Source organism: Salmo salar, chromosome 15 (assembly GCF_965601325.2).
Source record: "Salmo salar chromosome 15, fSalSal1, whole genome shotgun sequence".
Taxonomy (NCBI): domain Eukaryota; kingdom Metazoa; phylum Chordata; class Actinopteri; order Salmoniformes; family Salmonidae; genus Salmo; species Salmo salar.
In genome coordinates, this window is record NC_138305.1 from 42,617,543 (window position 1) to 42,631,510 (window position 13,968).

Consider the following 13,968-nt stretch of genomic DNA (forward strand, 5'->3'; position numbering starts at 1 on the left):
TGATAGTCAGGAGATGACTCCCGAGTGGCACAGTGGTCTAAGACACTGCATCTCAGTGCAAGATGGTTCAATCCAGGCTGCATCACATCCGGCCCGTGATTGGGAGTCCCATAGGACGGCGCACAATTGGCCCAGCGTCGTCCATGTTTGGCCGGGATAGCCTAGTTAAATAAGGGTTAAATAAAAAAATGTAATGCCCTTTTCCTGGGATGCAACCTTTTCCAGGCGATCTAACAGTCCTCTAACACGTTGTTGTAACTCGTACTAACTATAAACAAATACAAGCAGCACAATCAGCACTTTATTTATCAGTAGATCTATTCAGCATCGATATTATCAACCTCCCAACAGACGTGTTCAGTGAAGTCCACATTTAGTTCTGAGAGAGGCAGAGGGATGCCATGGCATGTGAGTGTGCTCACGTATTATGATGTAGCATCCATGGCAAAGCTGTAGCATCCATAGCACTGTAAAGATGGTGTCAGAAAGTATCACAGTACCCCCTGGGAATACAAGGGGACAGCACAGCAGCACACGCCAGTGGGATCAAATGCTAACTCAAACTTGTTTTTTTTACTTGTTTTTGTTTGCATATAAATGTGTGTGTGTGTGTGTGTGTGTGTGTGTGTGTGTGTGTGTGTGTGTGTGTGTGTGTGTGTGTGTGTTTCTTTGTGCCGTCGTATGTCTGCCTTTTCCCCATTCAGGAGAGGGAGTTGCTGGGCCGGATCTCAGACCTGCAGGAGGAGGTGGAAAGGAGGAAGAACCACATTGCTCAGCTGGACCATGAGATTCACACACTGAACGAGAACATCAACACACTCACCAAGGAGCTGGAGCTCAAGGGCAAGGAGGTGCTGAAGATCCGCAGCGAGGCCAACCAGCAGATCAGGTGGGCTGGAGGAGAGTGCAGGAGGGGAGGGCAGGGTCGTGACCCTACCACAGGGCATTATGGGGTGACACACAGGAGGGTTGACACAATAACAGGTCATCTACAGTAAAGCTGTTCTGGTGCATTGCCAAACTTAATTAGGTGAATCTCTGTACGCTGTCTCTGCAGGCGAATGCCTGTACCTCGTTTTAATATGGCCACGATGAAGGTTTTTAACACGTTTTGTTCAGATGACTGGTGAATCACAACACGACAAGTTCAGTTGTGTGAATTCCTCTTGTTTAGACGTGACAGTCGGTGGCCATTGGCAGTGCTGGCATCGTTTTTGAGTTACATTACATTTGAAGGATACTGGAAAGAGAGGAGGCCAATTTGCCTCTCCCTTCTGGAAGTCCTGTTTTGTGCACTGTTATTCCCTTTGATGACTTGGTCTCTTTGACATTTGTTTTTCTCCTGTAGTTTAATGGTCAAATAAATGTATAAGAAAATATGAAAGTCAGGGTTATTTGGGGCAAGGCCTGAATATAATCTATCATGCTTTTCCCACAGGCTGATATGAATAATTCACTCTTATATGAATGAATAATGTGGTCTGAGGCCTGGATGGAACAAACAGCAGGCTCTCTCATTAGAATTGAAGGCCTGTTTGGTGATGAATCAAAAATGGAGGCTGACGCTTTTCTAGAGCTAGAGATAACCAAGCGCATGGGGTTAGTGTGTGTGTGTGTGTGTGTGTGTGTGTGTGTGTGTGTGTGTGTGTGTGTGTGTGTGTGTGTGTGTGTGTGGCGTCAACAACACATATCACTGGTTGGATTCCAGGCCCCTTGCGGAGCACCTTTCACTTCCAATTATGTAACACGCTGGCAAATCCTAGTTTCCTGAGATAAAAATAAATAAATTGGAAAAGATTTGTGTCCCTCAGGGAGCGTTACTCAGGGAGAGGCAAACGTATTCCTCTGCACTCCTCGTGCTCTGCCTCTCTCTTTGACTGCAGTAGCTCTACGTGAGCAACACTGCCATATAGCCTACTGAGGGGAGAGAGGGAGTCACTGCTACAATGCAGGGAATTTCAATCAGCTGGTGTAATGCCTTGGAAGAGTCCTGTCTATCTGTCCCACATCAAAATAAATCAATAAGTAAATAGAGAAGAGTGTTTTCCACTTATGGTGAAACAGTGATATCTCTCCTCCAGAGCCTCCTGCTATAAATTATATATGTCTTTCTTGGCAACAAAAAAAAAGAAGGAAAGTCAAAGATGAATGAAATTGTAATGGAGCCAGCAGGATTAAAAGAAACGTGTCTGTGGTAATTGTGCCAAGTTAGGATACTGAGTTAGGATACTGTAACACCTCTTCACAGGAGCTGTACCTCAGAGCTGGAGAGGTGTTTAAAGACGTGATCTGAATGGGTTTTAATGATCTGGTCTCTTCTCAGGGCTCATGAACAGGACCTGTCGAAGAAACACGAGCGAGAGATGGCTGAGATGAACGCCATGCACAACAGAGAGACTCAGAACATGCTGTGTGACTTCAACAAGGCCCAGGAACTCCTCAAAGACAAGATCTCTGCTCTGCAAGTCCTGTACGTACAGTACATCCAGTATGTAGTTGATATCGCACTCATTGTGAGAGCATATGTGATAGTGTGATTATATAAAGCCCTGGCAGATGATGAAAGGCCACAGTCCCTGGCAGAGCACAGGCTGAAGAGGTGAGTGTCCCACACAGATACAGGTATGGATGGAAGGAGGAAGGAAGGATTGGATGGGAGGGAGGGAGGGATGGAGGGAGGGAGAGAGGGAGGGAGGGGGTGGCTGCACATGATCTCCGGAGGTGAATATGGCCCATTGGGAAGGTCCTTCCCTTTTATGAGAGATCTGACAGACCTGTTTTGTTGTCCACTGTGCTGCATGGAGGTGACTGTGTCCTCAAACCCCCACCGCATGCACGCACACACACACACACAAACACAACTCTGTCTATCAGCAGCAGTGTCCTACTTGGGATAAACCTCCAGCTGGGTGTGCAGGTCCCCTAGCTTTCAAGACACCACAGTACTGTACACAAACAGTACACACCAGAAAATACGACCATAGACATAGAAATCCCCTGCAATCTACTCTGAATAGATCCAAGGAGATATACTGTAATGATTATAGGGATAACAGGCAGCTTTCTCTGTAAGAAATATGTTTGGGATATGAGAGAGAGAGAGAGAGAGGGGGAGAGAGGGAGAAGAGAGCGAGAAAGAGAGACTGAGAGAGTTAGATGGAACAGATATACAGGATCCTGGGACTGGGGAGTGACCTCATTTAGTTTCATGTGAATGAGAGCACCATCTAGACACAAAGCCAGCTACTGCAGAGAGAGCATCTGTGATGTCCTCCACCAAATCTTCTCATGGCTCAATCACACCTTTCAAAATGAAATGCTAGTGAAGCATACGTCATCATTTGTGCATGTTCCTCAAGTAAATTTGACTGACAAACAGAATCCAGTACAATCCTGTAAAAATTGTTCACATTAGACACAGATTTGTCTGTCGCTAACCTTTCTAAAACCAACAAGGTCCAAGCCCCTGTCATTCTCAATTTTCTGACTAGTTTCCAAGGCCTTACCTTGAGGTCAACAATATACTGCCTGCTAATTAAGCACATAACAAATCTATTTTAACAACAGCCCCGGTCCCCTCCCCAATGAATCACCTTGGCAGCCTCGTTCCCCAAAGCCGGTCCCTGGCCACCTCTAAATATTATGCCATTTAAGCTCTATGAATATTTTATCTCATTACATGGGAACTAACACAAGTTTGTTGCCTGATTTGGTTGTTGTTCGTTTTAGTGCTTCCTAGCCGTTAGTTCCATCTGTTTTGAACGATGTCGCTGGAGAGTTGAGTGGAGTGTGATGATGAGCAGTGTTAGGGAGTAGGGAACTACATGTAGTTCAACTAGTCATTTAACTCCATTTTGCAGTTGCTTGGTGGTAGTTGAACTAAATTCTAATCTAGGTAGTGTTTACAGTAGTAAATATTTTTTTTTACCATGTAGCGGTGTAGGTAACTACTGGAACTACACACTACTTTCTTGTCTAAAATAAAATATGGCTTAAGTAAGCAATACTTTCCTTTCTTTTTCGGCTTCAGCCCTGCCTAATTCTCACTTGAAACATTGTTTTTGTGTTAAATAAGCTAAATTACACATTCTGTTAACAACTCCCAGAGTGATTTGTTCTTGAAATTTGGAGTCTATGACATCAGATTTAGATATGATCATTTATCACGCAGTAGTTTGGATGTAGTGAACTGCTTTTTCAAAGTAACTTTAGTTAAGTTAACTATATTTTCTTAAGGGTAGCTTTAGTGTAGCTAACTTCTTCCAGTGTGAAGTAATTGGTAGTTTGGTAAACTATATTTTCAGAATAGCTTCATCCAACAATGATGACGATATAAACAAAATAAAAAGCAAGCCAGCACCAGCCTCCCAGGCTGCATTGCAGCAACATGTTGGTTTCACACTGTTTATGTTTGGAGCATGTGTAGGGATGCAGATGAGTCTGTAGTGAAACGTGACACTGAAGTAAAGTGTAGTAGATGCTGTTTCTGTCAATTAAGCAACAAATGAACGGATCGCTGATGCATAGCAGCGTGACAGAAGCAATTGTCATGATATCCAATACGCTTCCTCTCTAATTCAAGCGTGTTCCTGTCCCTGTCTTGCATCTGAGTTTAATGGAGAGTTTGGTATCACTTGTCATTCCACATCTGGAGTGCTGAGGACGTCATCCCAAACTGGACATGATGGATGCTTCTTTCGAGCAAGAAGAATATCTCAGCGCATTAAAGTCATCAATGTCAAATTAGAGGCAGCACAAAACTGTGGAGAGGCAGATGGCTTTGATCACTGATAAGAACTCTTCTAAAGAGCGCTCGTTATTTGCTGAGAAGTTTAATTGGAATTCAGAACAACATGTAATGTTTCTCGTGTTTTGATCATAGTAATACATAAGCACAAATAGGCGTTCTGATTATGAGATTAAAGGTAGGAGGGTTAAAAGCTAATGCTTTAGTATTGATCTGCAGATGATGGAAGGGAAGCTTTCAAACATGCTCCCTTAGTGTATGCTCATATCCCCGTGCTGATCCAAGGCACTTTGATCATCATGTTACTCAAACAAAATGTTGTTTCCACAATGTTACCTGATTCACACTGTGTTGTGAGGAAACTGTGATATGTGAGAGCCCTAATGGCCCCCTCCTCTCCCCAGGCTGGAGGGCACGGAAGATAAGTTCCGGAACAGGGAGAGCCGGCCTGAGGACCTGCAGGTGATTGCTGAGCTAAAGGACATAGTGACTGAGAGGGAGTCCCTCGTCAAGAAGCTGGTGGTAAGTGTATGTACACAGTACAAGATGGCTTACAGGATGCCCTTGTGTGGTTTTACCCAACAATCCTAGACGTGGAGCCTGCATGCCTGTCTACCTCCAATCAATAGTAGACCAGACTATGGAGTGCTGTTGCCTTGCGTGATTAAGATTTCTCATTCAGCAGCAGTAGACTCCAGTATGTTACAGCCATTGAGTCCCAGCAATGTATTGTAGACACCTATTCAGCATACTGTATCTATAGCATTAGAGCTCGGCTAGAAACCCTGTGACTTTTGCGGGTTGTATCACACGGTACTGGTTTTTAAGCCCACGAATGACATTTAATTAGAGTGTGAGGTGTGAGATCAATAACCCAGAGAACCATGACCTAACTGAAGTCTCTCTGTTCACGTGCAGGACGACAAAAAGTTCTACCAGCTGGAATTGGTGAACAGAGAGACCAACTTCAACAAGGTGTTCAACACCAGTCCCAACGTGGGAGTAATAAATCCCCTCATCAAGGTGAGCTGACCGCTGCACACTAACACACCACATACAGACAGACACACAGACAGACACACAGACGGTGGACTAGCACTGACCATGTGCATTACCTCGTCTTATAGTATATACTCTGCCAGTTGATTAGAGCCATATAGCTTATCTGAACTAATCTTTGACTCTTTGTGAAGACCAAAAGTGTCAGTTGACAATTTGAAACCCTTAGGGAACCATCCCGATCATTACAAGCCTAAACCACTAGCCTGTACCTCATTGTAGAAAATGGTTGAAGTGGAGATTTTAAGTTGCCTTTCCACATATCCTTAGTCTTGATTTCCATTGGAACCATTCCATCCCTTAGTGGAGAGAAGTTGGGTCCCATTCCAATGTAAATGCAGCAACCCCCTGTCTCCCAGTTGAATGGATCACTCTGCATGGTCAATATGTAACTGTTGACTCCATTTCAAGTTCTAGAACTTCCGATATTTTGTTACATATAGTTTGTTTGTGTACATTTGTTTGTGTGTGTGTGTGTGGGGGGGGGGGGGGGGGGGTAGTCAGTGTGTGTATGTCTCTTATCTCACTGTTCAGACATCCAGTTCTCCTTTGCTTTCCAAGCCATTCTTTGTTAGTGTGAACTTTCTGTAGCCTCTTCATCTGATACTTTTTTCTCATCTTAATTCACATATTATAGCTGAGAGCGACTGTTCCTTCGCTAGTTGAGTGGTACGAGCTTGACCTTCAGAAAGCCTCCATCCACATAAATCCTCTGAGAATGAGAAATATATAGATGTATGTATATACACAAGTTCTTTTTTTTTTCATTGGACTAGTTCTTCCTATTTCCGTTTCTTTGTGTTTTTGTCCCTCTGTGTAGCAAAAGAGAAAGAATGACAAATCAGCAAACCGATTCAGCAGCTCTCCAAACCTCAGGGCTCTGGAGGCAGCAGGAACAGGGATGGGGAGCGGGCAGCCCCAGCCCAACCGCTTAGAGCCTATCCCCAACTCCCCCATTCACCACCTTGACCTCAACACTAGCAAACCTCTGCCCCCACCGACCCCTCCGACAGAGCCCAAGAAATTCATGAGGTGAGCGCCACCCCTCCCTCGCCGCTGATGCCTCGGTCTGCGTCATGGGCAGGCCCAGGGTCAAGCACACTGACACACAGACATTGCCCGACCCTCGGCCCATACAGCTGCAGATAGGCGGCTTTCATACAAACCTCTCCAGTCAGCTGCCATATCCCTTTCTAATGGGCTTCAGTCTTTGAAAGAAACTTCTCAATGTTATCCTCACTGGAGGATGTTGATGTTCTTCCCCCCTCTCTCTCAGACTTCGCTCTGAGGAAACAGAACAGCTTCAAATCAGGAATTACGGCTTTAAAAAAACAAAAAAACACTTCAGTCTGAAAGTGTAATTAGCTTGAATAATAGATTAAGTTGCCTGCTGCCTGTTGCAGACAGGCTGAGGGGTTCATCCCAGGATTCCCTCTTGATTGCTATTCTATTTGAAGGACATGAATGCTTTTGTCTTTGCCTGCAGTTTTTGCGAGGCTTTGATTGTGTCCCCAGAGATTTGGCTTTCGGAGAGAGGGAGACCTCCCACAATTACTCCCCCAACTTCTCTGTCAACTTATCTTTACTGTATACCAGGAAGTCATTGGCTTTACTTGACGGTTTCTTTTCAAACACACAAAGGGATATTCCATCTGAACCTACACACACTCCAGGAGATGTATGAACACTTTACTATATTATTCTAAAGCCCCATGCAATACATGAGACTTTGAAAATGGCATTGGAATGCAAAAGGAGCATGTGTGCACCCCACCCGTCACTCTTAACATGTCAGCGTATGTGTTCCTGCTAGCAGTTGTGTCTCTTTGTGTCATTGTGTCTTTGTATTTTTCTCATTGGGTGATGTGTTGTTGTTCTGTTAAACCACCTCATCCTCATCGGCCTCCGGGCATGCTGCACTTACTGCACTTTGTTATCCACATTGATGTGCAATTGTTTGATTTGTATATGAGGAAAATCTGATTGCGTAATATAGATTGTTGATGTTATTTTTTTCACCATGCACAGTTCTGTGTGGTGATGTGTGAAGCCTTCAACAACACTCTTCTCATCAACAAACCCCTCTCTCTCTCTCTCGTGCCTTGGCATTGCTTTGCTCGTTGTTGTGTTTCCAGCTGTCATTTTGCACATGTGTAACAAGCACACGTGTGAATGTGATACTCTCTTGTGCCTGTGTTGTGCTAGCTTGTGTGTCTGCACTCATCCGGTGCTTAGGTTTCTGCCTATTGATGCACTTGTTATCCATCTGTGTGCCTCTCTGTGCTTTGGGTTCCTCTTGCCCTTGCTGCATGCTGCTCTGTATGTAAGTAAGTTGCAGATGAGTCGGCGTGGCAGATTTGTGCGGTGCTGCCCTCCATTGTCATGGGACTCTCCCATCACTGCATCACACACACGGCCTGTCTGTCTCAGCCCCTGTCAAGGTGACCCTGTTTCCACTAAGAAACAAATGCACCCCCACATACAGTACCTCTCTACTGCAGCACATACCACACTTATGATGCTCTGTATTATACATCTGTTTTCAGATTATATAAAGCTGCTTCTATCTCTGTGCATGCAGTGTCCTTTAAATGCTGCCCTATTTCGATTCAGGAGGCCTATACCAGAATACAAATGTTTTTTAGTACTCGGAGAAGATGCCTAGATCAATAAGACTTCTTAATTCAGCTCACCAGCAAATTTGTACCAATAGAAATTGCATACATATACATTTGCATACCTAATTTAGTTTTCTCTATGGAAAACACTAGTATGCATGCTTATGCTATTTTTCTGCTTTTAGCTTCTGATGTTGTTGAAGTCAGCCCTGTCTGTCTCAGCCCAGGTGTTCCCTAGATCTGGAGTTAGTGATTAACAGACCAGAATGCATGTTCAATTCAGCATTACATTGGATTTGCTGCAATGGAGACTACTGTGACCGAGGAGAGAATGATTGCAGAGGAGATATTTTAGGATAGTTTTCAGAGACCAACAGTTCTGCACGTCGTTAATTGAAAACTCCAGACGTGTTTAGCTCAGTCAGAGCAGTACAGTTTGTGCAGTGCAGAATGAGTACCGAGTGCAGACTGTGTTTAATAATTTGTCTTTGTATCATCTGGTCATGATAATGTACTGATCAAAATATAAATGCAACATTCAATCATTTTACAGTTCATATAATGAAATCAAATCAAAATCAAATCAAATTGTATTGATCACATACACATGGTTAGCAGATGTTAATGCGAGTGTAGCGAAATGCTTGTGCTTCTAGTTCCGACAGTGCAGTAAAATCTAAGTAATCTAACAATTCTCCAACAACTACCTAATACACAAAAATCTAAAGGGCTGAATAAGAATATGTACATTAATATGTATATGGATGAGCGATGGCCGAGCGTCATAGGCAAGGTGCAATAGATAGTATAAGGTACAGTATATAAACTCAGCAAAAAAATGAAATGTCCTCTCACTGTCAACTGCGTTTATTTTAAGCAAACTTAACATGTGTAAATATTTGTATGAACATAACAAGATTCAACAACTGAGACATAAACTGAACAAGTTCCACAGACATGTGACTAACAGAAATTTAATAATATGTCCCTGAACAAACGGGGGTCAAAATCAAAAGTAACAGTCAGTATCAGGTGTGGCCACCAGCTGCATTAAGTACTGCAGTGCATCTCCGCATGGACTGCACCAGATCTGCCAGTTCTTGCTGTGAGATGTTACCCCACTCTTCCGCCAAGGCACCTGCAAGTTTCCGGACATTTCTGGGGGGAATGCCCTTACCCTCTGATCCAACAGGTCCCAGAGGTGCTCAATGGGATTGAGATCCGGTCTCTTCGCTGGCCATGGCAGAACTCTGACATTCCTGTCTTGCAGGAAATCACGCACAGAACGAGCAGTGTGGCTGGTGGCATTGTCATGCTGGAGGGTCATGTCAGGATGAGCCTGCAGGAAGGGTACCACATGAGGGAGGAGGATGTCTTCCCTGTAACACAGCGTTAAGATTGCCTGCGATGACAACAAGCTCAGTCCGATGATGCTGTGACACACCGCCCCAGACCATGACGGACTCTCCACCTCCAAATCGATCCTCCTCCAGAGTACAGGCCTCGGTGTAACACTCATTCTTTCAACGATAAACGCAAATCCGACCATCACCCCTGGTGAGACAAAACCGTGACTCGTCAGAGAAGAGCACTTTTTGCCAGTCTTCTCTGGTCCAGCGATGATGGGCTTGTACCCCTAGGCAACGTTGTTGCCGGTGATGTCTGGTGAGGACCTGCCTTACAACAGGCCTACAAGCCCTCAGTCCAGCCTCTCTCAGCCTATTGCGGACAGTCTGAGCACTGATGGAGGGATTGTGCGTTCCTGGTGTAACTCGGGCAGTTGTTGTTGCCATCCTGTAATTGTCCCGCAGGTGTGATGTTTGGATGTACCGATCCTGTGCAGGAGTTGTTACACATGGTCTGCCACTGCGAGGACAATCAGCTGTCCGTCCTGTCTCCCTGTAGCGCTGTCTTAGGCGTCTCACAGTACCGACATTGCAATTTATTGCCCTGGCCACATCTGCAGTCCTCATGCCTCCTTGCAGCATGCCTAAGGCACGTTCATGCAGATAAGCAAGGACGCTGGGCATATTTCTTTTGGTGTTCTTCAGAGTCAGTAGAAAGGCCTCTTTTAGTGTCCTAGGTTTTCATAACTGTGACCTTAATTGCCTACCGTCTGTAAGCTGTTCGTGTCTTAACGACCGTTCCACAGGTGTATGTTCATTAATTGTTTATGGTTCATTGAACAAGCATGGGAAACAGTTTTTAAACCCTTTACAATGAAGATCTGTGAAGTTATTTGGATTTTTACGAATTATCTTTGAAAGACAGAGTCCTGAAAATGGACGTTTCTTTTTTTGCTGAGTGTACATATAAGATGGGTAGTGTAAGATATGTTAACATTATTAAAGTGGCATTGTTTAAGGTGACTAGTGATCCATTGAAATTAATTCATTAGGCCCTAATTTATGGATTTCCCATGACTGGGCAGGGGTGCAGCCATGAGTGGGCCTGGGAGGGCATAGGCCCAACCACTTAGGAGCAAGGCCCACTCACTGGGGAGCAAGGCCCAGCCAATCAGAATAGGTTTTTCCCCACAAAAGAGCTTTATCACAAACAGAAATATTCATTAGTTTCATCAGCTGTCTGGGTGGCTGGTCTCAGATGATCCCGCAGGTGAAAAAGCCGGATGTGGAGGTTCTGGGCTGGCGTGGTTATACGTGGTCTGCGGTTGTGAGGCTGGTTGGGAGTACTGCCAAATTCTCTAAAACGATGTTAGAGGTGTTTTATAGTAGAAAAATGAATATTAAATGATCTGGCAACAGCTATGGTGGACATTCCTGCAGTCAGCATGCGAATTACACGCTCCCTCAACTTGAGACATCTGTGGCATTGTGTTGTGACAAAACTTCACATTTTAGAGTGGCCTTTTATTGTCCCTAGCACAAGGTGCGCCTGTGTAATGATCATGCTCTGGCACCCCAATGGTGGAACAAGCTCCCTCACGACGCCAGGACAGCGGAGTCAATCACCACCTTCCGTAGACACCTGAAACCCCACCTCTTTAAGGAATACCTGGGATAGGATAAAGTAATCCTTCTACCCCCCCCCCCAAAAAAAAGATATAGATGTATGAATGCACCAATTTGTAAGTAGCTCTGGATAAGAGCGTCTGCTAAATAACGTAAATGTAAATGTAATGCTGTTTAATCAGCTTCTTGATATGCCACACCAGTCAGTTGGATGGATTATCTTGGCAAAGGAGAAAAACTCACTAACAGGGATGTAAAGATTTTGGGGATATTTTATTTCAGCTCATGAAACATGGGACCAACACTTTACATGTTGCGTTTATATTTTTGTTCAGTAAAGTCCAACCTTTTAAGTTTAGAGGCTGTTATTTCACATGACAACTGTGGAAATAGCCATGGTAGGAAATTAAAACTTGAATGTGTCTTAAGTTACATAGTTCTTTATCAGATCCCATTTAGCAATTTCCTTGCCTTTTGTGTTTCTCAAATATGAACTGTAATATGAAGTTATGAGTCATATATCATAGAGATGTTAATCTTGAACTCTTTGTGCAGTGTCGTTGTTAAGAGGAGAGGCCTTCTCATTATTACTGTATGTTCTGACATTTCATTGAGAGTTCTCCTCCCACTCATCCTCTCCTCTCCTTTGGCTCTCCAGACCCTCGGATGTCAAGCCCTTCTTAGATAGGAGGCATTTGGTGCCCGTCAACGGGTTAAGACCCCTGGACAGACACTGAGGGAGGGGCCTAAACACCAGACAACCAGTCAGTCAGTCAGCAAGTCATCCAGACAGACATACAGCCAGCCAGATAAACACCAGAAGGATACCCAGCGCTATAAGCAAAGAGCAAAGGTTATTTTATGTGGAATAAAGCTGTAACGTTACAATACAGTGAGGTTTGTTGGTGTTTATTGTGAATTTCCAATGCCATGGTCAAGCCAGCAACCCAGTGAAATGCATTAGGTTGAATAGGTTACATCTTGGGTAGACTGCATAGAACAAACCACAATAGGCAAGTTTGTGGTCTTTCAATACATTTTCCATCTAACATTCTTTCCTTGGGCTTATCATTGGATTTGCTTTTCAGAAACTACAGAGTATGAGGAGAACAAACACTATTTGGTATTCAGGATTTTTAATAGATGCATTCACATTGTATAACCAAGAGAGCATAATCCCCTAAGGACCTGAGTCAAGGATTAACAACTACATGGTCTTGTTGTAATTCAATCTCACAAAACCCCATGGTTGGATGATCATGTAGAACAGAAATGGTTGTTTTAATACAACCACAGGCTCTCTTAAAAATGAGCAAACTTAACACGGTTAAAGGCTGATTAGTGCAACAGAAATGTTATTGTTTTCGAGGAAGAATTTACACTCGAGAGCAGATAATCAAATCTATAGATATACTGCCTCAATAAAATGCTCTGAACTGGATGAATGACTACACTGACTTCAAACACAGAACATAGCATAAAAACTCAGAGCCTTTAAATACAATACAACTACTCTCAACCCTGAGGTGCAATAAGGATTTCTTAGTCAATAATGTCCTGTATAACTGTTTGCTGCTGTTGTGGTGTGTGCCCCCCTGTGTAGCCCTCCTGAGACAGAGGAGTCACCCGTAGGATCCCCCGACCCCCAGCGCCAGGAATGGTTCGCCCAGTACTTCACCTTCTGATTTTTGCAACTCGAGAGCATGTCAACCATACAAAACGAAAAAGACTTTAATATATATATATATTATTTAATGATCAACCACTCCATTGCATTCTGTTGATTACTTCACTGTGAATGGGTTCCTTGTTTGTACAATGCCGATGAGTATGTTTGACGTTTTTCTTTTTTGCAGTTTGTAATGAGTGGTACATATGCTGCTATCATTTGTTAACTACAGTATACAGTAAATTGTCCTCTCTCTGTACCTTATTTTAGGATGGCACTGTAATGATAGTTTGTTACAGCCGCATAAGACATTTTGGTAGAATTAAACTGTTTGTATGGTTGTCTCAACACAGATATAATGATGTCTCACCAATTTTAAAAATAAATTGCATATTTTATATTTATATTATACTGTGTATGCTTAACTAATAAATACTGATTATTGTGACATTTACTCATGTGTGTGCTGTCAATTATGTGGGCCTTTAAATGTATGTATGATTTGTACAAAACAGTACTATGTGCCATAGAATCCCAACTTCAGCAGAAAATATTTAATGATAAGGTTCATGGATTTTTTTTAAATAACTCTATGATTGTGTTTCACAATGTTTTAGGTCATAGTATGTACAGGTATTACTGTGTTCAGGTGATGCATGAGTTTTACCTCTGTGGGCAGAGCCGGTAGAGGGCACTGAATGGCTCTGGTCCTGCTGTGTCGGTTTTGACCAGTGGTGGAAAAAGTACTCAATTGTCATACTTGAGTGAAAGTAAAGATACCTTAATAGAAAATGACTCAAGTAAAAGTCACCCAGTAAAATTCTTACATTTACATTTACATTTAAGTCATTTAGCAGACGCTCTTACTTGAGTAAGTCAAAGTATTTGTTTTTTAAATATACT

General features: G+C 43.3%; 1 protein-coding gene across 7 annotated transcripts in view; it reads left to right on the forward strand.

Moving 5' to 3' along the window:
* Positions 1-13,519, forward strand: part of LOC106571378 (protein FAM184A) — a 105,054-nt gene extending 91,535 nt beyond the window's left edge. For 2 of the 7 annotated variants that reach the window (XM_014144394.3, XM_014144393.3), the window contains 6 exons: positions 705-889; positions 2,324-2,470; positions 5,152-5,275; positions 5,666-5,770; positions 6,627-6,838; positions 13,000-13,519. In XM_014144394.3, the coding sequence (XP_013999869.2) occupies positions 705-889; positions 2,324-2,470; positions 5,152-5,275; positions 5,666-5,770; positions 6,627-6,838; positions 13,000-13,081 (855 nt within the window). In that variant the 3' untranslated portion in view covers positions 13,082-13,519. Of the gene's footprint in view, positions 1-704; positions 890-2,323; positions 2,471-5,151; positions 5,276-5,665; positions 5,771-6,626; positions 6,839-12,054 lie in introns of all 7 variants that reach the window. The other 5 variants (XR_006759173.2, XM_014144395.3, XM_014144396.3 and 2 more) reach the window with 5 other exon arrangements.
* The last annotated feature ends 449 nt before the right edge of the window (positions 13,520-13,968 follow it).